This window comes from Stomoxys calcitrans, chromosome 5, assembly GCF_963082655.1.
Source record: "Stomoxys calcitrans chromosome 5, idStoCalc2.1, whole genome shotgun sequence".
NCBI classification, from domain to species: domain Eukaryota; kingdom Metazoa; phylum Arthropoda; class Insecta; order Diptera; family Muscidae; genus Stomoxys; species Stomoxys calcitrans.
The window spans coordinates 4513333-4540619 of NC_081556.1; the positions used below are offsets into that span (position 1 = coordinate 4513333).

Consider the following 27287-nt stretch of genomic DNA (forward strand, 5'->3'; position numbering starts at 1 on the left):
GGAAATTTTTTCTTGACGAAAAATTTTCTAAAAAAATTTTTTTTTTACGAAATATTTTCTAAAGAAATTTTTTCTTGTATTATACTCTCTGTGGGAGATCAAGTGTTTGTCAAAACATTGTCATTTTTAAAGCGACCAATGCAGTGCTAAACTGACAAAAATTCCTTTGAGTATAGTGATTAGGAATATATGTCATCTAGAACCAAGCTAATAAAAGCAGGGTCTTTTTTGTGAAAATAATGAATCTGTTTGTACATGAAATAAAGTGCCTTCGATCTAAAATTGTCATCCTCTATAAATTAAAACATATATTATTTTTTATATTTGGTTCTGTTGTTAGCCATAGAGACTGGATGAGAGGATATGTATGTATGAGGTACTGGCACAAGTATGGTGTAATGTATCCAATATTTACTTGAAATGGAATACAAAACTTGCTACCGAAACCATTCGACAAAGTGTCATATGTTTTTATCGTTTTGTGTTCGTTGAGTAGTCAAGTTTGTGTATGTTGCACATTAAATAAGGATTTACCTTAGCTTACTCCACAAGCTTTGCCACAAATATTGGGTGGTACTGGCATACTGTTGTCCTGGCACTTCACAATGTGTTTGCATGTCTGGTGGTTTCATATGTTCTTAACATAAAAATTACATGGATTGCACATGGCAATGACACCTCATAAAAAACCCAACAACAATAAAGATAATAAACATTTACCACAACTAGGAAACGGAGAAGCCATTAACCGCATGACCGACCGTTCATCGCCATGTCTTCGTCATCCCCGCCCCCTTAAACCATATTGTGCCGATGAGGAGCTTTGTCCTGTAGTAAAGATAAAAAGTCCATATCGTTTATAAGATTATGTAGTCGAAGCAAACAATGGATGGATGTGGAAAAATTAATCTACAGATACATGATACATAGATAAGCACATATTTCAGTTTAACATTACAATTATTGATAATAATTCACTTAAAAGTTATAAAATTCACCTCTTGAGGAATTTTCTAAATTCTATTCCTTGTTTTTATATCCCATTACCATAGGAAAGGTATTCACAAATCTCCTCCGTTTGTAACCTCTAAAAATATCGACCTGTGGCCCTATGAAGTGCATGTGTGTGTATCTTGATATTCTATGTCGATCAGAAAATAATGTCTGTTAGTTTATATGAAGATTTGGCCAGGCCATGGAGGCAGTTTCGAATCAGACTATTGCCGTAGGTAAGTCTGTCATGACAGATATTATGGATAGTAATGTTTAACATTTGTCATCCGGGTTTTAACTTGAACAGAGCAGTTCTAGTCTTCTTGGAAAAATCTTTCTCGTTATCTTCAATGGGTGACAGGCGTCTGCAAATGCAACCGAATTTGACCGACTTGAGGTAAAATTACAACTTCATTTGGGGAGTTTTTTACCTGAACACTAGCTGCTGCCTTGAATCTTCATTGAAAGTAAATAAAAATGAAACAAATTTAATAATTATCAAAAACAATATTTTTATTATACCCTCCACCATAGGATGGGAGTATAATAATTTCGTCATTCTGTTTGTAACTCCTCGAAATATTCGTCTAAGGCCCCTTAAGGTATATATTGGGTTGCGCAAAAAGTAATTGCGGATTTTTCATATAGTCGGCGTTGACAAATTTTTTCACAGCTTGCGACTCCGTAATTGCATTCTTTCTTCTGTCAGTTATCAGCTGTTACTTTTAGCTTGCTTTAGAAAAAAAGTGTAAAAAAAGTATATTTGATTAAAGTTAATTCTAAGTTTTATGAAAAATGCATTTACTTTCTTTTAAAAAATCCGCAATTACTTTTTGGGCAACCCAATATATGCTTGGTCGACATGACATTTGAAGTCGATCTAGCCATGTCCGTCTGTCTATCTGTCCGTCCGTCTGTCTGTCGAAAGCATGCTTACTTTCGAAGGAGTAAAGCTAGCCACTTGAAATTTTGTACAAATACTTTTTATTAGTGTAGGTAAGTTGGGTGTTGTAAGTGGGCCATATCGGCCCATGTTTTGATATAGCTGCCATATAAACCGATCATGGATCTTGACTTCTTGAGCCTCTAGAGGGCGCAATTCTTATCCGATTTGAAATGAATTTTAGCACGGCTTGTTGCGTTATGACTTCCAACAACTGTGCTTAGTATGGTGGAAATCCGTCCATAACCTGATATAGCTGTCATATAAACCGATCTGGGGTCTTGTCTTCTTAAGCCTTTAGAGGGCGCAATTCTTATTCAGTTTGGCTGAAATTTGGCATGACGAGTTTTGTTATAACTTCCAACAACTGTGCTAAATATGGTTCAAATCGGTTCATAACCTGATATACCTGTCATATAAACCGATCTGGAATCTTGACTTCTTGAGCCTCTAGAGGGCGTAATTATTGCCCAATTTGGCTGAAATTTTGAACAACAGCTTTTCCCATAACCTTCAACATTCGTGACAAATATAGTCCGAATCGGTCTATAGCCTGATACAGCTCCCATGTGAACCGATCTCCCTATTTTACTTCTTGAGCCTCTAGAGGGCGCAATTCCTATCCGATTTGGCTGAAATTTGTCATGACGAGATTCGTTATGACTTCCAACAACTGTACTAAGTATGGTTCAAATCGGTTCATAACCTGATATAGCTGTCATATAAACCTATCTGGGATCTTGAATTCTTGAGCCTCTATGGGGCGCAATTATTATCCGATTTGGATGGCATTTTGTGAAGCGGTTTCTCCCATGACCTTCAATATACGTGTGAAATGTGGTCTGAATCGCTGTATGGCCTGAAACAGCACCCATATAAACCGATCTCTCTATTTTACATCTTGAGCCCCTAAAGGGCGCAATTCTGATTCGAATTAGCTGAAATTTTACACAATGACTTCTACTATGGTCTCCAACAAAAAATTCAATTATGGTCCGAATCGGACCATAACTTGATATAGCTTCAATAGCATATTATTTCTTATCTTTTATCCTTTGTTTGCCTAAAAAGAGATACCGGGAATAGAACTAGACACATGCAATCCATGCTGGAGGGTATATAAGATTCGGCCCGGCCGAACTTAGCACGATTTTACTTGTTTTTTACTTACCTCTGCCTTTTTTAACCATTGTGGTGTTAGCTTTTGTATTTTCATTTAACGATTGCTTTTTATAAAACAGCTGACCTTTACAAAACATCTGTTCAAAGTTGCAAATTTCTGCTGGCAAAAAAAATCCCTGTTGAAATTTGCAGGCTCTCTATTTTCAAACGGTCCAAAATTGGTCTCTTTCGCGCTCTCTTCTGCTGGGAAATAAAGTACGCGAACAATTTCCAGTACTAATTTGTGCAAATTTGCACATTTGAGTTTTCGAACAGAGGCTGCTTTGAATGAGGCTGTTGTTATTGGCTCGGCGAGGTGTTGACGAATTGCATTCTTAATAATTAATTATTCTTCTTAACCTGAGAAGCGGTTCCAGCTCCGTCATTTATAAGTTGCGGCGATTCGTCTCTTTGGAGCTTAGAGATGGAGAGGTTAAACAGAATCTGGGAGAGAACACTTCCCTGGGGAATTCGCTGTTTCAGTACATGGCTTCGATATCTCCAACTCTTCGAGTGATCTCCCGCATCGATCTCCCGGATTCGATGACGTCATTGAAAAGTGTGGAGTGATTGACCATATCGAATGCCTTTACGGGTCAAGGGCCACAAAGATGGTTCTTTCATGGGATGTTTTTCTAATTTAAACCGTGACCGATGTGTGCGGTGAGTGTTGTTGTTGTACTGTGCATCTTACGGAATCCGTGTTAATGATCAGCTGGAATTAGGGATGAACTCAAGCCAGGCGGGAGCAGCGCGCTCAAGTGTCTTCACTACCTGGCTTAAGAACACACGACCTATTTTCCTTATCACAGGCATGCCAAAGTCAGTTATTCTTACCTACATGCTTGAGCATAAGCAACGATATTCCATAATTACTAAAAAAATGTTCAGTGTTTTTATCCAAACACTTGGGTTGTCTTTTTTTGTTCTTGAAGTATTCCCAATTTTTGCCCACATGAATGTGTGTTTGCACTTTTTGGTGTTGCAGACACCCACTTTGGCATATTCGTGTCGGGAAAACGTGTAATTTTTCTGTGTGCGTTTTCCTACCCAAGTTAACAAACTGATCCTTCTGCTGTCATGCTTGCATTTTCTTTTCGTAAATGTCTCAAGGAAGTGTTATAATACACTTATATTATTTATTTTGAACAAAAAAAGACCGTCTCTCCAGACTTAAATCCTGCCAACGATAATGCTTTATAAATAATATATCATGTTTCCTTCTCCTTCCTCTTGTGTGTTCTCTTACAGATTCAGTTTTGGGATTTCTTTGAAATAAATGCAAGCGAGAAACTATATCCCCTGCCTCAGACACACATACGAAAAGTGTATCACCCACGACACACATACGCCCACTCTCTTGTGCAGTGAAGTGAGTGAGTGAGCGTGCGAGCGAGCGAGCGGGGCGAACTTGCAAAAGGATTATAATTGAAAGTCAAAAGTGCTGGCGAGGGAAATGTTTTGAAGAAAAGCCGCCCCAAGGAAGCAATCACTGGCATTTGTGTAAGTAGCAAAACACGCACACACACGGTCTCCCCGCATGCAAATAACTTAAAAGCCTGGAGCATTGATGCTTTAAAGTCGGCAGTCAATTGTTGGGTGCTTGGAAGATGTGTATTTGTCTTGAAAAACGAAAGCAGCAAGTGTAAATTAGAAAGAAAAACAACTATGGATTCTTCAGTGAATAATTTTGACAATCCTGGTGATTGTCAGCCAAGGAATCCCTCACCCAAGGTGGTGGTGGTGGTGGGCAATGAAAACAACAGTCCTACGTTGATGCAAGGTGGTCAGGAGGTGACGGCGACACATAACAAAGGAGCCGCAATCGATACAACTGGCGGCGGTGGGAGTGAGGAAAGGCAGTCATCTGCTTCAATGCCTTTGGCCACAAATAAATTAAAATCGCAGCAGACACAACAGCACCATCAATTTCGTGCACCACAACAATTTGTTAAACACAAGAAAGCTTGCTCTTCCACCACCTCCTCCTCCTCCTCCTCCTGCTCGGCGTCAGCACCAACGACAACTGCCACAGCAAATGCCTCAAGTTTCAATAACAACAACAACAACAATAATAAAAAGAACAAATGCTGGAACAAACGCCAAAACAGAACTGCCAAACAAAATACAGGCGGAGGTGGTGGCGGCGGTGCAGGCGTTGGCTCCAACAACAACAACAATACAAATGCTGCCAGCAATTCATCTCCACCCGCAAACACTCACAACTCATCGGCCGAGGAAAGTCAGGTCCTATCCAAAGCCGATGTGGAGAACATACAAAACTTAAAAAATCAAGTTGGTGGACACAGCTATTATCACAATTATCAGCAGCATGCTCCGCATTATAATAGCGGGGGAAGCGGAGGATCCGCCAATCCTCCCAATGAAAGTCGCTTAAGTTTGGCCATTTCCTCGGATAAATTGGGTTATGGTCATGGACATTTGAAGCCCCAACAACAGCAATTGCATAAAAAGCCTTTACCCTCGCATCGCGGAGGCCACAACAACCATCACCATCATCATATCCTATGTGCGGGTTCGGCTCACAATATGATGGGCTCTGGTGGCAACAACAATGTCGGCGTTGGTCCTGGCGCAGGAGGCAGCAACATTAACTCGAATAATATGTCATGTTGTCACATCAACGGTTGCGGCAGCCATTCGGTCAAGGATGGTCAGTCATTGGGTAATAACTCGACCGCTGGAAATCCCACTGCCACTTTGCACTATTGCTGCATACGCTCGAAATTCTTTTTGCCGGATAAGAGGCCTCGCAAGGGTAACTTTATTCCGCCCACAAAATTTCTATTGGGAGGCAATATTTCGGATCCGCTTAATCTAAGCTCTTTGCAAAACGAGGCGTCCAGTGTGTCGGCCAACATTACGCCAGCCACTACGCCAAGGCAATCCCCCATAACTACTCCGCCCAAGGTGGAAGTGATTATACCGCCCAATATCCATGATCCCCTACATCTGCTGGATCCCGTTGACTCCATGGAGTATGAGAAGCAACTGACCTCGCCCATGAAGAGAGGTGGCATTTTGGGCCTCTCCACCAGTGGGATAGGTGGAGCCATAATACTGGGCCTACGAGGCGGTCAAAATCTTAAGGTGCACAAGCATAGGCATCGCAAGAACCGGAAGCCTAAGCGGAAACGCTACGACTCGTGCAACTCCACCACCAGCACTGTGGGCGATGCGCTCGATGACTTAACACCGAGTGCTTTGATCAATGCCTCGACCTCAACTGAAAAAGGTTTGTCGTCGATGGCCATGCTTTCTGTTTCTATGGATGGGGAAAACAAATGTCACGACATCAACGATGGTTACATTAGTAGTAGTGGTGTTGTTGGTGGTGGAATTGAGGATGCCGAAGAAGATGATATGCACGCGAGTAATGCAACTTCACCTCCTCTACCACAGCAGCAGCTGCTCTCACTTTCACACAACATTGATACAAAGGTCGCTGCTATTAATGTGGATGTTATATCGCCACCGCTGCCATCTCAGGAGCCCTTAACTGTTGATAGCACTGTCACAACCAGCACCAGTTGTGGTGGTTTAGTGAGTGTGGGAGAGCTAAGAGAGCGCGCATGTCGGGATTTACGTTTGGACTTGGTTTCCACCACAGCCAGCAATTCATCGTGTGGAAATTCCGTAGTTAGCAGCACAGGTGGTGCTTCTGGTGGACGAAAACGCAAAATAAGCGAAAGCAGCAACTCTCAAAAGTCCAAGGTAAGTTAATATTAGCAAAACTCTTAGGGTGTTGGACATTTCCTAACATTGTTTCCCGCCGCAAACAGAAATATTTCCGCAATGATTCCATGGACAAAATTGTTAGCCCAGTGGTGCCCCAGCCGGGTGCCTGGAAGAGACCTCCTAGAACCACAGCCACCGGAGCAAGGAAATCAAATAGACGTTCCACTTCGATAAGTGAAAATGCGATTACCGATCTAAGTCCCATAGATGAAATGGTTAAGGGTTTAGTAGAAGGTAATTGTCGGAAGCCGCAAAGAATATTCAAATTTCCTCTGCTACAGTCGATTTTCTTTTTTACATTTTACAGATATACCCCGAGATGATACCCCCGATCCGATGAGGGTTGACTCCACATCTGAAATTGGAGGAATTGGCAGCCCATTGAGTACAGCATCGGGGGCAACCTCAATTAATGCAGGCGAAGCCGAGGCCATGGGTGATATTACAAATGAAACTGCAGACACTACCAATGCACTGCAATTGGCAGAAACTGTAAAGAAGGAAATGCCCACAGTAATGGCTGGCAAGAGAACTCCCAAACCCAAGTTCAGTGTAGATGGCAAAAAATATCGGTATGGAAACTACGACAGATACGCAGGTTTAAGGCATTTGAATGAATTCATGGATATACGCCTGCAGGTATTCTTGCAGTATCCAGAGCTGTTCAAAAACAAAGACATCTTGGACATCGGTTGTAATGTGGGTCATATGACCATATCTGTGGCCAGAAAACTGGCGCCAAAATCTATTTTGGGCATAGACATAGACAAAGAATTGATATCGAGAGCTCGACGCAATTTGGCCATGTATGTGCGCATACCGGCTGAAGTATGGAAAAAGGAGAATGTCGAGTCGGAAGAATCAAAAGATAACAAAAATGTGAAGATTAAGAGTGGTAGGCGAAGGCGTAAGAAGAAAAAGAACCATGTGGAGGGTGGCAATCAACAAGCGAATAACTTAACCAATTGGCAACAATTCCACCATCACCATTATCTACATTACCACCATCATCTACCGCATCACCATCACCATCATCACCACCATCATCATCATCCGCATCAGCATCACCACCACCATCATGGCCATCATGGTGAAGTGGTGCCAGCAGCAGAACCAAAAGCCACCAACATTGATGCATCCGAATTCTTTCCCATATCATTTCCATTGAGCTATGGCGGCATCACCCAGCCAACAGCAGCAAAATTGACTAGTCCCCAAAATCTAGAATCTCAATCCCCTGCCTCCAGCAGTACAACCACACGAAGTACACCAGGCCATCCGGGTACCTCTAGTGGGGCTGCTAACAAGGCCAATGCCAATAGCTCTGCGGGCACAGTTAAGCTACCTACAGGGAAGAGTAAAAATGATTTCCCTCTGAATGTTTTCTTTCGTCAGACGAATTATGTGCTCAAAGATGAAAATCTTTTGGCCAATGACACACAGCAATATGATCTCATATTATGCCTATCGGTCACCAAATGGATCCATTTGAATTTTGGCGATACCGGGCTGAAGTCGGCCTTCAAGCGAATGTTCAACCAGTTAAGACCCGGTGGCAAACTCATACTCGAAGCACAGAATTGGGCTAGTTATAAGAAAAAGAAGAATTTGACGGTAAGTGACCAAATAGAGTCCAATAGGAACATTTTTTATCTAAACAATGTGTTCCACTTTTTTCCTTTTTTGCAGGAAGAAGTCTACAACAATTATAACAACATTGAATTTTTCCCCAACAAATTTCATGAGTACTTGTTGAGTTCCGAGGTGGGTTTTAGCCACAGCTATACCTTGGGTATACCCAAACATCTAAGTAAGGGTTTTAGCAGGCCTATACAGGTAAGTTTGACTTTTTTTAAGAGAGAAAAATGCACTAAAATAAGTTTCCTTTTTAGCTTTATGCCAAAGGTGATTACACTCCCAACCATGTGCGCTGGTCAGATGCCTATTATCCGCAAACGCCGTTTGAGGCATATCGTGGCATCTATGCCACCATGCCTCCTCGACCTACGGGCATGCAGTCGTCATATCCTTTGATATCTTCATCTCGATCACAAAACTATGACACACCGCAATATGCGGGCGGTGGTTCGGGACCATACAGTTGTCGTCAGACACCCATGCATCAGCCCTCCACATCCCAATACTACAATCCCTTGGAGTCTGATTCGTATCAGCCTTCCTATGATATGGAGTACTTGAATCACATGTATGTGTTTGCCTCGCCATTATACCAAACGGTGTGGTCGCCACCCACAAGCATGCGCAAGAGTTCATCACACACCCCCGTATTTGGTAGTGTAAGGGATGCCGAATTGGAAGGAGACGGCAATGCCATGCCTGGAGGCAATTACCATCGGCATGTCTATCCGCCCAACGATGAGATCTCATCGCCCAATGCTAACTCGGGAAATGCTTTCAATTCCATACGTGATCCAGACACCGACGATTCCAATCAACAAAGGCCGCATGTTTATGCCACCAACTGTGAAAGTTCATCCTCGCCGCACCCACACAACTTGAATCCAAGCGATACGGAAAATGTCGACGAAAGTCTCATTATGGACGAGGAGAGTCGGACAAATTGTTGTGATTTAAACGAAGCTTAATATTAGTAAAGCGATGGTGGCCGATATCACTAAAGGGATGTGGCCGATGTTCGGCCTTACTTACCTCCCCTCCCAGTATGTTCTCACAGAGTTTTGATCAAAAGAAGACAACATTCTCAATGTGACACCAATTACAAAGCAATGACAAAACGAGAATGTGTGAAAAAGAAAGATATATAAAAAGTTGAAAACGCTTATTAATATTTTTGTATTTGAGAAAAAATATTACCAACTTTATACACATACAAAAATATTACGTACATACATACACAAGCATATACATATATATATACATATATGGTATTGAATTTTATGTAAAAAAAAGTAACTAAAGAAACCGTATAAGCTTAGAGATAATTATTACATTATTATTATTATTTTGTATGATTTTATTTTTGTAAGCCGGGGTTACATATTTTATATAAACATATATTTATTTGTTTTCGAGATATATATATTATACACACACACATATATATATATATATAGATATAATTACCTCCTTAAGGCTATACATATTTAAAATATATATATATACAGACATATATATTTGTAATATGGATGAGCATACATAATCGAAAGATTTAAAAAAAAACAACAACATACACACAAACTTTTCGGATCAACTTTCAAAATTGAATAATTATTTTGTGTATATTTCCACCGCCAGCACCCCCACCCCCACCCCAACCTTAATAAGCTCTCATGCAATGTTCGAAAAAGAGTACTAACCACCAGCCCAACTTGTTTTATATTTTTGAAAAACAGAAAAAAGCACTCTTGTGAAGAAAGCATCATGGCCAACAGTTGAGTCGTGTAATATATTTATTGGCAACAGCCACCAGTGATTTCCATGAAATGAACCCCAATTATAAATGGCCAACTGTATCTATGAACACCAAATTCTAGCTCTTTAGTGTTGCTCTTTTTTGGCTTTTATTCTACAATGATAATTTTTTCTTAGAATTTATATCTTAGGCGCTCACTATAAGTTTCATAAACTTGGTGTACTTTACATAACATTACGTTACCAAACTCCACCTTTGATTGTTTTTAATTTTTTACTAAAACCCTGAATTGTTTTTCATTTTTCTTCTAGAGACTCTTTAAAAAAACACTCTGTTTTCTAACAATTATTATTATCATCATTATTATTATTATTATTAATTATCCAAATGAATTACGAAAAGCATAAAAACAAATCATAATATGAAATAAAGTTATAAAGTTAATTATAAAAGAAAATAAAAGGTCTAAAGAAGTGATTATAAACGATGATGAGTCAATAGGACAGACGATTTTGCAGAGCCTTAAACAATATTTAACGGTATTACACAGCAAATGACGAAGAAGTCTACTACCCGTATAAAAAGCCTAAAGGTAAAAAATTCCTATTTTTACTCAAATTGTTAGCGACATTTTTCTAATACGTATTATGAACTCTAAAGACTCCTTTTCTACGTAGGCCCATAATGAAATTTGGTGTAGAATATTTCTTCCTTTGTCACAATGCTCCATAAATGGAATATTGTGTTAAATTTTAGTCTAATTCGGTAACTTGCAAAATGCAGTAAAAAAGATTTCATATACATACATAAAATTTTGACTTTTAAGTAGTATATAAAAATATGTTCTTAAAGCTTGTTATATCTACCTTTACTATCATCCATCTAAAATGAAGTTTTACGTCACGTTCATGCACTAACTCTATAAAGGTACAACATAAAATCTAAAAAAAAAAAACGGTATCGAAAACAAAAATCGCAACAACATAAGTGGACAAGAAGCAGCCAGTTGAAAAGTTAACGTTATTACAAGAAAAAAATGCAAAATGCAAATTTGTCCATGAACATTCCATTAAGGAACGGGGGCAAACTTCTCACATATCAATAAGTGCAGTCCGATTCAAGTTTAAGCTCAATGATAAGGGGCCTCCTTTTTATAGCAGCGTCTGCGTCTTTTATAGCGTGTCCCAGTGCGGCACCGCTTTGGAGAGACGTTTTCAAATGGCAGGATACCTTACAAATATCGCCAGCATTAGGAGGGGAACACCACAACTGAAAATTTTTTCTGATGGTCTCGCCAGCTTTCGAACCCGTGCGTTCAGTGTCATAACGGGACATGCTTACATCTGCTCTGCGGTGGCCTCCAAGAAAAATTGATTTACCATAATTAGACTGATGAAAGTAAGTATATTCACCATATGCCAAAAGAAATCTCACAGTTTTATTTTGTTGTTTTTTTCATCGTTCGTACCATGACGAAACAATTAAAGGTGGTCTCAATTGTACAAAAATCACAAATCATATGGTGCAATCCGCTATTTTGCCATCAAGCTGAACGATGGTTTGACAACACGTGCACAGAAATTTGTGTGCGTGTGTGTATACGTGTGCGAAAATGAGCAGAGAATATGCGCGAAAGCAGATAACAACAAAGAGAATGCAAACAAAAATCTGACATTTTAATACTGTCAAACATGACCGGCTGTTCGCGTGCGACCACCTTATTAAATCCGCCTTGATTCGTGCCATGGCAAAACAGTTAAAGGTGGTCTCAATTGTACAACAATATCAAATCATACGTTACAATCCGCTATTTTGCCATTAAGCTGATGGACGGTTTGCCAACACATACAAAGAAATTTGTGTGCATACATGAGCAGAGAATATGCGAGAAAGAAGATGACAACAAAGAGAATGCAAACAAAAATCTGACATCTTAACGCCGTCAATCCTGGGGCCTAATTCACGTATCCGCAATCGACTTATCACGATCGAGTATTGCATTTTTCGATAATGGCATCCGTTATCGATTTTCCGTTATCAAATTTTCGCTATTTTCAAGAAACTAGGCTAAACATAGGGCATCGAAGTATTTATTTCATAAAACAAAACAATAATTATAATATATTCACATTTTTGGTCCCTTAAATTCGACAAAAACCAACTTTCTGCTTAAGCCAAATTTGGCAAAGTAAATTATCAAATTATCTACAAACATGACCATACCAAAAGTTGTATCATTGAACTACTAAATTTAAGGCAGCAGGATTTTTTTCAAGAAAAAGGTTTTGACTTTATCCAATTGTACTTTGGCTGTTGTTCTTGTGCCTGCCCGAAATATCAAACAAGAACCGTTGGCTGTCCTAGAGGCGAGGGAATCCACATACTTTTTTTTGGCCTCTTCCACATAAAACTGCAATTTATAGTGTAAAAAAAGTAACATATCGTTATAAAACAATTTCATATCGTTTAGAACGTATTTTATTTATTTTTTTAGTAGGAATAAAATTTTTTTACAACCACCATTTGCTTTTTTTACATTTGAGATGGCAAAATATGCTCAGCGTATCGATTTTTTCTTCCCCGAAATCCATAACTCTTTGACAAATCACAATTGTAAGCCACGGTCCAATTTTTTTTTATTTTTTTTTAATTAATTAATCGAAAAAATTTTAAATTACAAATTGGTGTTAAACCCTATACCCCTAATGCAATGCAACCTTCAATTGATTTTACTTAAGCACCATATAACATATCATCGTTAAACTAACTGAGAATTTCAAAATTTTCAATCATTTTTTTAATTGAAATTTTTTTCAATTACTTCTTCAAAAACTTTAATTGTTAATATCATTTTCGTTGTGATGTTAATAACATGTCAGTTTCAATAAAAAATTTAATTAGATCAATTAATTTCGTAATTAAAACCGATTTTTATTTTTTTCTGTGTATTAATCCATCCAATCCATAATTAACTAATGCGTCGATTATGGATTGCAATCCAACTTCTGTTGCGTTGCCAATTTACATAGTGGTTGAACGCTCCAAACACTGATATTGAATGCAATTGACAAAATTTTTCAACTTTATACTCATTTTATTTCATGGAAACGCAACTATAGTTTTTCAAAATTTCGGTTGACTTCGTCTAACCGTTATCAAGGATTTTATGCGATGCTGCTTCTTTTATTCTCAATCAATTTAATTAAATTTAATATTTATTTACTTTTTATATTTTTTGTTATAATTCATTTATTGTTTTACTTCTTTTGTTAAATCTTTTTTTAATTATGTTTTTTTATTATTTTTTTTGTTTTTATTTTTTTTTAATTATAATTTTTTAATTAATCATTTTTCAATTATTTTTTTTTTTTTTTTAATTTGTAAATAACCCTGTGGACGGACACAACTAACCATTCATCAAATGAACTTAACATTGAAATTCCTCGATCAATTTACCATCATCAACAAAAATAACAAGGTAAAAGGATCTCTAGCTCAGAGAAATCAAATCAAAAATCCAAAAAAGGAAAGTAAAGGTAAGTCTATGTATGCTATGTAATAGAAAAATGTGACCAACAGGATGCAGAAGTCAAAATGGTAGATTGATTTATAGGGGCCATAATTTCAAATCGGAAGATATTGAAATAAGATGGTCCATGCAAAAGTTGTACAACTTACGGATGGATCACATTTGGGTTTATGCCAAGGCGAAACAAATCACATGGTGCAATCCGCCAACTTCCCATCAAGCTGATCGACAGTTTGCCAAGCCACACAAAGACATTTGTATGCGTGTGTGTATACTTGTGCGTACATGAGCAGAGAATATGCGAGAAGATAACAGCAAAGAGAATGCAAAGAAAAATCTGACATCTTAATACCGTCAAACCAGGCCGGCTGTTTACAGCTGTTCGCGTGAGACCACCTTTTTAAAACCCCCTTGGGTTTATGCCTATTCAGGGAGCCAAAGACAAAATCTAAATGCCAAAACCATAAACTTTTTATCACAAGACTCGTTCGCTAAAGAAAATCAGCTGATTTCGAAGAACTGGCGAATTTGTTTGATGTTTACCGTAATCATCACTATGCAAAAGATTGGGGGATTTCTAAGTAAACGCACGGGGATGAGTAGAATGATTGAACTTGCAGCCTGTGACGTCACAATTGGAATTTCCTCTGTGCAATAAGTGGACTGTATGTAATCGTAGTTTATCGCTTCTTATTCCTCATGTACAGAGAAGTAATAAGTTCAGCGAGAGTAGAGGTGACACAAACGAGAAGGGGGAAAATAAAAAGACGGTAAGTGTTCGGGTTATACTATGCTCAAGGGCTAGGGTTTTATTTAGATATGAGAGGAAATGTGGGGTTAAGTTTGATTAGCTGGCTGAAACTAAATAACAACAAAATTCAGATCCCGGATAGCTGTGACCACCACACAGGCTGAAACTTTGAGGTTCGATCTGTGCGTTATTCATCGCTGTCATAAGAAGCTTAGCTGTGAGCTACCAGTGGCGCGTCCACAGGTTGCGGATAGTGGAAAGCTCCATACGAAGTAGCTGCAACGGCAGTCGCGGACAATCAGCGGAGAGGCCTGGTGACACCAGCTCTTGCGTAAATACGATACGACAAGGCAAGTTGTTGGCGCCTTAAATAACCAATGGCCATAATGTTCCCGTGGCGATTGGTCGTATAGACCGGAACGAGCTTGCTCTCTGATAAGAGCTAAAACAACAACAGAATTAAAACATAACCAGAATCTCAGCTGAGATCTACCGGGCGCTTCCACAGGTTGCGGATAGCGGAATGATCCGTATACGGAGTAGCTGCAACTGCAGCCGCGGACAACAGAGAAAGGCCGGGCGGTACCGGCTCTTGCTTAAATTTAAACTTTCCTGCGGCGATCTGTCCTATGGACCGGAAAAAGCTTACTCACCTTTGTAGCTTGACGATAATCGCTACCACTACATCAATTAGTTTCAATTAGCTTTCTATAAGCTCTTCTGTCTTATGCGCTTCCTAGTTAACATCAAGTATCGAGATGTCTTGCCTTTTTCATCGAAGTTCCAGTAGTTGTAACAGTGTGTTATTTTGTTATGTAAACTCTGTTAAAAATCAAGATTAGGAAATTTTTAACTTGAGTGGGTTGCGTCCAAAATGCTCTGCACGTAGCCATCAAATCTTTCCCAATAGCAATTGAGAAACAATGTATTTGAGTCGTTTTCACATACTGTCCAACATTTAACACTTTATTTCAATGTTGGAGGTACGTATTGCCGATGACCTTTAAAAAGCTTAGCCTCAGAGACCGTTAGTTACACTATACGGAAATTAACAGATGTTGAATTCGGTTCTAGTCAACCGAACAATACCAGCAAGGACCATAAACATACGGAGCAGGCACTACAAGATGTACATTTCCAACACAAAATATCGGTGTTTAGAACCGGTTGCCAAGTATGATCAAAAAAGTAACCGTTATTTTTTAGTATTTCAATAACTATCTTGTCTCCTTCAAAGTAATCCCCCTCAGATATTTTTTTCCAACTTTTTCCGTTTTTCCAATCCTCGAAACACTTTATACAGTTTCTTTGATCCATTTTTTCGAATAGGAAAAAATCGAAGAGCACACCAAAACACGACTAAACTTTTTATATGTCAAAAACAATGGCTGATATTAGCGACATATGTATATAACAAACATGTGTAGCACACATGTACAGGCCGCTACCAAAAAAAAATGTAATAACTTTTTTTCTATTTAATAATAATAATTTAATAATTAATTTAATTAATTAATTAATTAATTTAATTAATAATAATTTAATAATTAATTTAATAATTTAATTTAACATGAATAAAAGAAAAATGTATTCCATACACCGAAAAAAAAATGTAGCAATATTCATCATTGTAGCAATATTCATCAGCCACCCTGTATGTTATATACATATGTTGCTAATTACTTATTAATACACATTGTGTACGTACATAGCAGAAAAATGCGAAATCGAACATGCGTAGCTCACGAAATTTGAGAATAACGGTTATTTTTTAATCAGACCTCGTAAGTAGTTACATAAAGAAAAACACACCAACAAAACTGTCTTCCAATTTTTGTTGGTTTCTCTTTCGAGACGAGCTTTTTCTTCCACCCTTATAAACTAATGACGTTGCAAATTATCTCAGCTTCTTCAAATCACATTGTTGCCATTTATTTCAATAAATATTAGATAAAGCACTCATTGTGATTGTCAGTTGTGGTTTAGTTAAACGTGAATGAGACGCAATCAATCGGTACGACGCAGAAACATAATAAAATATTAACGAAAATATTTAAAGCTGACAATGCTGTAAAACGAGATTAAAAGCTTTTCTCAAACACGGCAAGTCTTGCTCTGTGTATCGAGCAAATTATAAAACAAAGAGAGCGTCGTATTTATGAGAGATAGAGATAGAGGGAGCAGAACAAAATGCCAGCCAAAGTTATAAGCAAAACGTGTTTATTATGTTAGGCCAACAATATCCCCCCATTAACTTGGATCTTTCAGTCACAAAACAGACAACGAAAAAGATACAAAACAAAAAGAATACAGCGCAAAAATCGACAGTTATCGATATTATTATCGGCAAGTGCGAAGGAAGATCTTTTGAACTTTCCAAAAAGGTGATTGTGATTGGGTGTGTGATTAAGCAGAAAATATCAATAGAAATAATAAAAACATTAAAAAAATAAATTATAAATAACTGTGTGTACCCTGCAGTGGTGGTGGCGTCGGCATTTCCATTTGTGAGTAAAAAGAAACTAAAATAAATCTAAAAAAAAATAAGCTAACGTTGAGAAGATCTTAAGCGTTGGGTTGAACAGACAGAGGCTTTAAAATAATAAAATGAAGTCTACTTCTGTGCCCATTAATAAGCAATTGTGTGCGGCACTTGGGTATACACTTATAAAACAGCAATTTTTAAATTGTTAAGTAATTTACACAAACACATGACCAAAAAGAAAAAATATTAATATATTAAATGAATAACCAAAAACAAATCATGATGTTTGCTCTGCTTTGGTTTTTTATGCCTTCAATTGACATTGTGACGTTAATCATCGATTTTGACAAAGCAAACAGTGGCTGTGAATGGAGACTCGAATGGACGGACATTCAGTGTTGATAACAATAGACAAAAGGAGCACCATTACACATTGCGATCGGCGACACACTTGTTGGTACCAGTATATATTTTTGTATGTATGTTCGTATAAAGTGCGAACGCCACCACAGCGGCTGCGGCAGGCTACGGTGACAGTGCAGTCCACAGTTACTTATTTTTATTAATTTATTTATGTACATCTGCCATGTGTTGCAACGACTTATTCAAGCAGAAAAAAACATAAAGAAAGAAGAAAAAAGATATTTAGTTTTGAAATTGCCTTCTCTCTTATATCGGTGTAGTACCTACGACGCATTGTTGGTAAATCACAAAATCACTAACCCACATGGGAAACAAGCGTCACATGGTGAACGGTGCGAAATTTTATTTAATTTTGAAGCCATAATTCAAATAATTGAGCAAGTGCACTTTCCAACGAACATTCGTTTTATCAAACGATCAAATGACGGTTACAAAGCCAGTTTTGAAAGCTTGTTTTTCAAACTACTCACAATTCAATGATAATAAAACACGTCTCAGGTGTTGAATGGTTTAAGAAATTCATGTCGGTCAAGTTCAAACTGGAAGCTTTGGCGTAAACATGAGCCCCCCGAAAATGTTTCGGTGCAAAATCATAGGTATTTACATGGAAAAGAATTTGAGATTATTTGTGTTTAGAAAAAAACGAGTTTCTGCTGTGAGAGAGCTATTCACATATCGTGGAGAATATTTCACATGGTTATGTTCATTTATCCTTGGCTAAATGATGTCATCGAAAATATAGCAAAAACATAAATAAATTTTAATTATTAAATGAGGTACAAATATGTTTATACGTAAACATTTTTATAAGCTGTGTCTCTAAATTTGACCTAAATAGAATTTATAGCACTTACTTACCGGAATATGTAAACAATTTATGTTCAACTGAATATGATACTAGATAATTTTTGTATTGTCTAAATATTTCCATCAGATAAAGGCATTGACATCCAAATCAGCTGTTTAAAGCTTTGTTTACATTTGCAGAGTAAAACAGAGAAGTCAATACAAATGTTTATGCATGTATGTGTACACTCAAACTCAATAATTATGATAAGCCGGCGTTGGCGTTACAACAAAAAAGAGCATTTGAAAAATTATAAAAACTAAAACGAAACATTTTTAAATCAATACGTTTAAAAATACCAAAGAATACAAAACTAAAACAAAGAAATAAAATCACTATTGACACAACTTCCGAAAGATGCACTGAAGCGTGTACATCATGGAAGTCATTGTAGTTGTGTGGACAAAAAAATCGATCACTTCAACACACAAACACAAGCATGGTTTAGCTGAGACATTGAGGTCCGATCTGTGTGGTGTTCTATGCTGTCACGAGAAGTTTAGCTGTGAGCTACCGGGCGTTCATAGGTTGCGGATAGTGGAATGCTCCATACGGAGTAGCTGCAACGGCAGTCGCGGACAATCAGCGATATCTAGCGGAGAGTCTAAGTAAGAGGACGGGCGGCACCGTCTTTTGGACAAATACTGTGTACCTACGATGTTCGATATGACAAGGCAGTCATTGGCGCCTTTAAATAACCAATGGCCACCTTGTTCTCACGGCGATCGGAGCTTTGGATCGGAACAAGCTTGCTCACCTACACATACATTGGAAAGAGAACAGCTAGCAGACAAAGTGTCAAGTTTGGTTAGTGTCATAATTACATAATTTTCGCTATAAACTCGTTATAGGTACAACCTACCAAAGTACGGCCCTTAAAGCCTGCACACCTAAAATTATCCGATGAGACTTCCTTAACCAAGAAGTCGAAATGCGTCATACTATGGTTGGTGTTGTGGTATATTTTCCATTGCAAGAAATTTTTCGATTAAAAATTATCTTCGCCTTTACAGGCGAATACGCATATGAATTGCGCCCTCCGGAGGCTAAAAAAGTATAAACAGGAGATCGGTTTATATGGGCGGCTATATCAGGTTATTAACCGATTTTGGCAATAATTGGCACATTTGTTGAAGTCAAACCAAAACACTTCATGCTGAATTTCAGCCAAATCGGATAATAATTGCGCCCTATAGCGGCTAAAGAAGTCAAGATTTGAGATCGGTTTATATGGGAGCTATACCAGGTTATTAATCGATTTGGACCATACTTATCAGAATTATTGGACCTGTGACCTGTTACGACGAGTTTTCTGTTCTAGGCCACGAGAATAAAGCTGAAGTCCTCATCACGTTTGGATTTGTGACAAGCTGTCATTCGCAGCTCTTCCAGCCTTATCTCGAATAATTAGTTTATATGAGGCTTGAGCCATACCTCCAGATCCCTCGGTATTCGAGTTAAATTCCCAGGCATTTAACACGACAAATATCCCTTCCGTCATTCTGGACTATTGTATATGTCAGACGTCCCGTAGTTGTTGTCGTGGCCACGTATTTGCATTTTGGGTAGGGATCCTTGCCATGCTCAAAGTTTTTGTGGGGCATAGACTCGATAGCTGAGGAAACGCATTGCTGTCAATTGCTTTCCGTTCTCTCTTTCTTTGTCCCATCTGGAACTCTAGGTGTACATATCCCTTTTCTTCTTTTTTCAAAATTTCTGCTTGGGTTTTTCTACTCTGAAGCCTTATCCTAGTAAATGTTAGTAAGATAGGATAGGATTATACCCCCTACTGGTTTTCAAGAGCCCATTACCCGTGTTGCTTAATAAACATCTGTCAAAAGTTATAAAAATTTATTTTGCTTAACAATTGAAGAAACATGAGGGAACATTTAAAGAGCATTTACTCTTAATTTTTTTTTTTGTAAATCCTCTCTTATCTAAAACTAATTTCTCTCTTGCCTGCTATTTTCTTATAACGATGAGGTTTTGCTGAATCTAATGGCTTTTGGCTTGTTTAAGTAAATGCTGTAAAATGTGTTAATCCCTCAAATCTGGGATTATCTGTTGGTGGTGATTTAAAGTGTGACCAGTGTTACTCATCGTTCCTACTACCTTTGTGAAACCCTTCCAGCTGCTATTTAATAATAGGGCGTTACGACAATTTGATGACGTAGCAGTGTGTTGTACATTGAGGCGGCAGCCCCAGGATTCACTATTAGAAGGTTAGGTCACTTGCGAAAACATAAAGTGAATAGACCCCATGAACATCATTAAGGATGTCAAATCTGCTGATTGAAAATGTCATCAAATAGGAGAAAACTCAAACAAAGAAGTAATGTAAAAAGAGAACAAATTGACTACCTCCTTGCTAAGTACTGTCAAAAATTAAAAAAAATTGTATGTCGGCTGATCGCTTGGGTTAACCTTATTCAGTGAATCCTGTGGCAGCCCTTACCGATGAAGGATCTCAACGGGTCAATCCGGTACGTGCAACCGGCTGCCTTGGGATTGTAATACAAGCCAACGGTTATATGGAAATTCCTACTTTAGTTCTTGTTTGTTTTGGGAGCCTAGTTCTTGTTTGTTTAGGCTAAGAATTTTATAAAAAAAACGTTTAAAAAAGGAAACTTAACTAATAAGACAGGCTTTTTAATGTTTTTAAATTTTATAACCAAAACGAAACAGCCTAATGTTAATAAAGGGTGATTTTTTTGAGGTTAGGATTTTCATGCATTAGTATTTGACAGATCACGTGGGATTTCAGACATGGTGTCAAAGAGAAAGATGCTCAGTATGCTTTAACATTTCATCATGAATAGACTTACTAACGAGCAACGCTTGCAAATCATTGAATTTTATTACCAAAATCAGTGTTCGGTTCGAAATGTGTTCAAATTTTGACAAATTTTGTTCAGCGATGAGGCTCATTTCTGGTTGAATGGCTACGTAAATAAGCAAAATTGCCGCATTTGGAGTGAAGAGCAACCAGAAGCCGTTCAAGAACTGCCCATGCATCCCGAAAAATGCACTGTTTGGTGTGGTTTGTACGCTGGTGGAATCATTGGACCGTTTTTTTTTTTAAAGATGCTGTTGGACGCAACGTTACGGTGAATGAACACATTTCGAACCGAACACTGATTTTGGTAATAAAATTCAATGATTTGCAAGCGTTGCTCGTTAGTAAGTCTATTCATGATGAAATGTCAAAGCATACTGAGCATCTTTCTCTTTGACACCATGTCTGAAATCCCACGTGATCTGTCAAATACTAATGCATGAAAATCCTAACCTCAAAAAAATCACCCCTTAATACAAATATGTATGTAGGTTGGTATATCTGTTTCAAATTTTTTTCTTTTGTTTGTTGTTTGTTTTAATTGTGTAAATGACACTTTAATATTTACTTAGCGCGTACCCAGTAACTATTCGTAACCATCAATTAAACTACAGGTTAAAATAATTTACCCAAGTTCATAAGAAATCGGCAAGGTGAAGGTGATCACTACACGCAAAGTTTGTTTATATTTTGTTAACGAATTTATGGACATTTATTATTAGCATACACTTGGACACAAACACACTGCGAGAATATGCGATTGTACGACTACTAAACACATGTTGAACTACGATTATCTGGGTCACGACACAGAACAAATTGTAGATAATCGTACAGAGTCTCTTGAATGGTTACAATAACAACATTGGATTAGTTTAACTACAGTGTTCTTTATTGTTGAAAAACAAATGTCAACTAACGAATAAGAAATATGGAAATTGCTGTTGAGAGAGGCAACTCGATCTTTCTAGTTCACTTGTGTCCAGTGGGGTCCATAGCAGATTCAAAATCTGACAACTATTTGTAGGTATTTAGGCAAATTCAATTCAAAGGGTTCTTCACAAATCACAACAACTGTTAAAGATCGATTTTTTTGCTAATTTTTCTAATAGTAAAAATCATATTTTTATTACAATATATTTTGCGCAAATGTTGAAAACATTTTTTATTGCTAACCAAAGAGTTTGAATTTATTAAACAAATTATACCTATAGGTATTAACTGCAAATTAATTAAATGCACCATACAATTACAACACATCTAATCTTACGTGCATACCTATAACCGTATATATAGAAAAATGTAACTCTTTGTATCACATAAATTAAAGTTTTTGAAATTATTATTCTGTTTTACATTTTATATTCACTCCTTTACCTAAATTCCTCTGCACTCTACCAAATTCACCATATCCGCTTAAACCCTTACCCACCACGCCGTAACTTGTGCAGTTAACAATTGAGCTTACACCCACTCCCTCCTTGCACACACTGAAGGCAATGGCGGCTATATTCTTTACTATTTAACCGTTATATTTATGGCGTTTTAATACGAATCTGTTGGCCAACAATCAATCAATTGTTGTGTTGTTGTTATATTTGTTGGTAATTTCCGATAATTTATGTGTGAGTGTGTGTGGTTCCATTGCGAGGTAATCACATATTCATACATGCATATGTGGATGCATGCTTGCGTGTACATTTGGATTTATTTACCTTTCAAAGTAAAATACTAACTTATAAAGACAGAGTGCGAGCAGTAGTGAGTAAGCCGAAGAAGAGAATTCACAAGAGAGAGATTTTATGAAAACCAACATGGTTATGGGCTGCCAGATTTTATTACTTTTTAAATTTGCAGGGAAAATAGAGAAAATGGATAAACCTTTTCATTTTCAGATTTTGCTGTAAATATCTGAAGAAAAAAAATCTATATAAATAAAACTTAAAAAAATTTTTCATAAATATACAATTTTGAAAAATTAAATTTTGACGAAATAGATATTCCATAAAAAATCAAGGTTGACATAATTCGCAATTCTTATTCAATTTGGTTGAAATTTTACTCCCAACTTAAGTTCTTGAGCACCTACGGAAAATATTTTCAAGGCAGAACAAAACACTGCCTTAGAAGCTCAAACAATTGCATTTTTTAGGTAGGTCAATTTGAGAGATTTATGAAAGCTATGCCTAAAATTGGCCGATTAGTTCGATTTAAAATCCCAACCGCTCAAGTTGAATAACAAGTATTTGTGGACATTTTGATGCTGCTAGCTGTATTTAGGAAGATGAGTGCCTTTGGCGTTACAAACGGAATGCGAAGTTAGTAGTACCCGATCCAAATGGGTAAAAAAAAATTCTAAGTCATTTTGTCAATTTCGGCTAAGACTCCAACAAGTATATATATTCTTGATCGTTTCGATGTTTTGAGTCTATCTAGCCATGTCCGTCCGTCAAAATCACGATAGCAGTCGAACGCGTAAAGCTAGCGGTTGATGTAGGTCATTGGGGTTGAAACTGGGCTATATCGTTTCAGATTTAGATGTAGCTCCCATATAAACCGATTTGCCGATTTGACTTCTTGAGTCCTTACAACCTGCAATTTTTGTCTGATTTGGCTGAAATTTTGCATGCGGTGTTCTGTTACGACTTTCAACAACTGCGCCAAGTATGATCCTAGATAATCCTTGTTCGGTTCCTAGAAGCTTTAATTTTTGCTGGTTTGGCAGAAGTTTGGTATGTAGAATAAAATTATGCCCTTCAACTAAATTTTTTTTGTATAAATTTCTAGAAGAATCCATGGTGGTGGGTTTCCAAGATTCGGCCCGGCCGAACTTAGCACCCGTTTACTTGTTTTTTTATAATGTGCTAAATCGGTTGGGGGGTACAGGGTATATAAGATGCGGCCGCACTTAAGCCGCTTTTTGACGACATGTAGTTGTCTAATGACATATAACTTTTTGATTTCACATGTAATTTAAAATATTTGAAAAAATTGTTAATTTACAAAGGATTCATCATTTTTGCTATCACAACTGTATGTTTTTGTTTTCGTATGACATAATCAAAAATTTAGGCAAGATTAATTTTTTTTCCATAGAAATTGTTAAAGTTGTGAGAAAGGTGGTTCAGTCATAAATTTTTAAAAACAACTTAATTTGAGGTTGGTTATATTTGATTGACAACAAAAACAGCTGATTTCTTTGTTTTTTTCAGAAGGAATAGAGCACTCTCTAAACCAAACAATTACATCTGATTTTTTTTATGCGTAGAAATTGTTTTACAACTTTAAAAAAGTTGGTTCAATCATAAATTTGTAAAAACAGTTTAATTTGGAGTTGGTTGCATTCTACTGGCAACAAAAACAGCTGATTTGTTTATGTTTTTTTCGGAAGGAATAGAGCACGCTCTAAACCAAAAAATTACATGTGCTATTTTGGAAAGTGGTTTTATATGTTATTTATATGTTAGTATTATTTGTATCACTCTACACGTACAACTTAATTTGACATGTCATAAGACACCAACATACCATTTAATAGAGCCTTTACAACACTTTTTTGGGATTTTAATTAACCATAATTTTCCTTTTCGTTAATGGTTGAATCAATCTGGCAACCCTGAAACAAAATTTTGCATATTTCCGTTTTGTTGGGTAGTGTTATGGCTCTACTTTAACCAATTCTTAAATGATAAAAAAAAATCAAAACAAACAGAAACGAACTCCGAAATGAGTAAGCCCATTGTGGTGAGAGTACATGAGTGTGTGTTGGTTTGACAGTTGGTTTTATTTTGCTCATTTCTTGTTATCTTACCACGATGTCTGTTGTTTTTTTGCCATTATTGTTATTTACCTTTGATGGTCGTTGTTGCTGTTCATCGTCGCCGTTGTCTTGTCTCAGTGTGTGCGTGCCGTTCAGTATGCTCTTGACTCTTTTTAGCCACATTTTATTGTTATTTCTTTTTTAGTTAATATTATTAACAAATCGAAGTTCTTTTTGTGAGCACTGGTTTTGGTTTTTAGTTTTGTTTGGAGTGCTTGGCAGTTGTCAGTTGCTGAAAGACGAGCAAGCGCCTCCGTTTGAGATCGGTTGTTAGTATTTTATAGTCGTCGTCGTCGTCGTTGTTGTTACTCATTTCGTTTGGTGGTATCCGCCGTTACCCAGAGAAAAGTTACTTTGTACGCTTTTGAACAATACCCATGAGCTAGACCAGCCATGAGTACGTGCGCGACTGACGTGACTGATCTGAACGTATATGTGAAACGGTGTTTTGTTTAAAAAAAATGTATAAAATAAAATAATACCAAAAAAAAAATAATAATAATGAAAAAGTAGAACATCGACATTGAGGCCGCGTGGTGGAGTTGTGACGGGTTGTTTCCAACATGTTTTAAAACAAATACCCTCTAGCACTCACTCTAACGTCAATGCTAACGCGAAATGTGATGGTTGATGAGTTGTCGATGTCAAAGAATTTCAAGCAAAAATGTGTTATTGCCAGTGTTAAAAATGTATTAAAAATATTCTTTGAAAATGTGTGTGTGTGTGTGTGTAATTATGTTATGTTTTGCTTCCCTATTTGGCATACATTTATCGTGGCAATAGATATTTGCCTAAAATCGATTGCATGAAAACCTTTCACAAATATTTATGCAAAAAAAAGTGAAATTTCTGTTGTTAAAACAAAAGAAAAGTAAAAACCCTTTCTTTTTCTTCCAACACAACTATCGTGGTAACAGCCGTATTCCACGGTGAAGAAGAAAGAAAGAAAGAAAAAAACAAAAATAAAAAAATATCCAAGAAATTATTGTCGCCGTTGAACGAGAATGGATACCAACAATCATAATAACGTCATGGATAATGCTGGTGATGATGATAATAACCATGGCCGCCTGCGCGAATTCCCTCAGCGTCATCGCCGCAGTATTTCTCAACTCATAGCCACTATAGGTAGAGTAATAAACAAAAAAATGCTGCAATGCCGTTAGTCCATAAAACAAAATAATGACAAGCTAGAAAGCAACAAAATCACCTTGTCTCTAGTCAGAGTATTTTTACGGTTGTTTTACTATTTTTTAATGTTCTGAAATTTCTTTATCAAATTGGTTTCTACACCTTTATTTACCTTATGTTGTTGTTCTTTGTTCCATATTTAGCAAAAAAAAAATATTCTTTGAAGTCGAAACAATTGTGGTTTCTTCAATTGTCATTTTTTTTCTTTATTTTTGTTGTGCAAATAATTCCAGTTTCTGCAAAACTGACGCACAAAATGCTTTGCCTTTTCCCATTATCTTTACGACGCCTGGTTTTTATGAGGAATTTTAAAATTAAAAATTTTTATACCTACCACTACAACAGAGAGCAAGTTGGGTAAACTTTTTTTTATTGTGTAGTGAATAAGAGTATGGTAATAAAAGAGATGTCAAGTGTCATAACATTAGATTTAGACATATTAACTGATCAATCAGCTGAAAGCCAAAGAGTCGGCATAGGGATTTGTGCTGATCTTTGCTCGCTGGCCAGAATATAAAAATTTTCAACGAAAATAAAATTTCCTCTGAGCTTTCTATGGGGATTAATTTTGTCGGTCATTTTGTCGTCTATGTACGCTCAAGATCAGTTATTTTTGGCTGGCATTTACCACAGGGGTAGATACTAAAACAATGGTTGTTCAACTTTTTTGTTAGCTGACAACCGTGGGTGATTTTATTTATTAATAAAACTAGCATCCCGGTGGTCTGCTTAGCGCTGGTAAAATCGATATTTTATCTTTTTGCTAAATATCGATTGATATTTTTCCGATGGATACTATCGGAAAAGTTAAATTTTTTCCAAAATTAAACAAAAATAAGCGATGCGACACTAAATGTATTCTTTAAGAAGCATTGCGCCTATAGATGGCACAATTTTCATCCGATTAGGCTAATATTTTGTACAATGATTTCTCTCATAACATCCAACTGACTTTATTATTCTTGGTTTTATATGGTCTGCGATGCGACACTAAATGTATTCTTTAAAAAGCATAGCGCCTATAGATGGCGTAATTTTCATCCGATTAGGCTAACATTTTGTACACGGCGGAAGACTCATCAAATCGATGTTTTGAGTGCTCAAAAATGCAGTTGTTTCGTATTTTTGGAGCATACGACCATTAGACACCAGCCT

At 37.1% G+C, this 27287-nt stretch overlaps 2 protein-coding genes and 1 long non-coding RNA gene across 7 annotated transcripts in view; all 3 read left to right on the forward strand.

Moving 5' to 3' along the window:
- The window catches only part of LOC106096294 (7SK snRNA methylphosphate capping enzyme bin3), a 29322-nt gene extending 19663 nt beyond the window's left edge, over positions 1-9659 (forward strand). The window contains exons 2-6 of the mRNA XM_013263963.2: positions 4349-6832; positions 6901-7090; positions 7164-8470; positions 8546-8692; positions 8749-9659. Coding sequence (XP_013119417.2) covers positions 4766-6832; positions 6901-7090; positions 7164-8470; positions 8546-8692; positions 8749-9462 — 4425 coding nt within the window. The 5' untranslated portion in view covers positions 4349-4765 and the 3' untranslated portion in view covers positions 9463-9659. The remainder of the gene's footprint in view (positions 1-4348; positions 6833-6900; positions 7091-7163; positions 8471-8545; positions 8693-8748) is intronic.
- A 1438-nt stretch (positions 9660-11097) lies between these two features.
- On the forward strand, positions 11098-12772 carry LOC131997705 (uncharacterized). Its single transcript, XR_009398346.1, has 2 exons — positions 11098-11648; positions 11738-12772. It is a non-coding gene; the product is annotated as an uncharacterized LOC131997705 (long non-coding RNA).
- Positions 12773-16563: 3791 nt separating this feature from the next.
- The window catches only part of LOC106096297 (phospholipase D2), a 31437-nt gene continuing 20713 nt past the window's right edge, over positions 16564-27287 (forward strand). Inside the window, exons 1-2 of one of the 5 annotated variants that reach the window (XM_059369044.1) lie at positions 25317-25630; positions 25859-26069. In XM_059369044.1, the coding sequence (XP_059225027.1) occupies positions 25946-26069 (124 nt within the window). In that variant the 5' untranslated portion in view covers positions 25317-25630; positions 25859-25945. The other 4 variants (XM_013263970.2, XM_013263968.2, XM_013263969.2 and 1 more) reach the window with 4 other exon arrangements.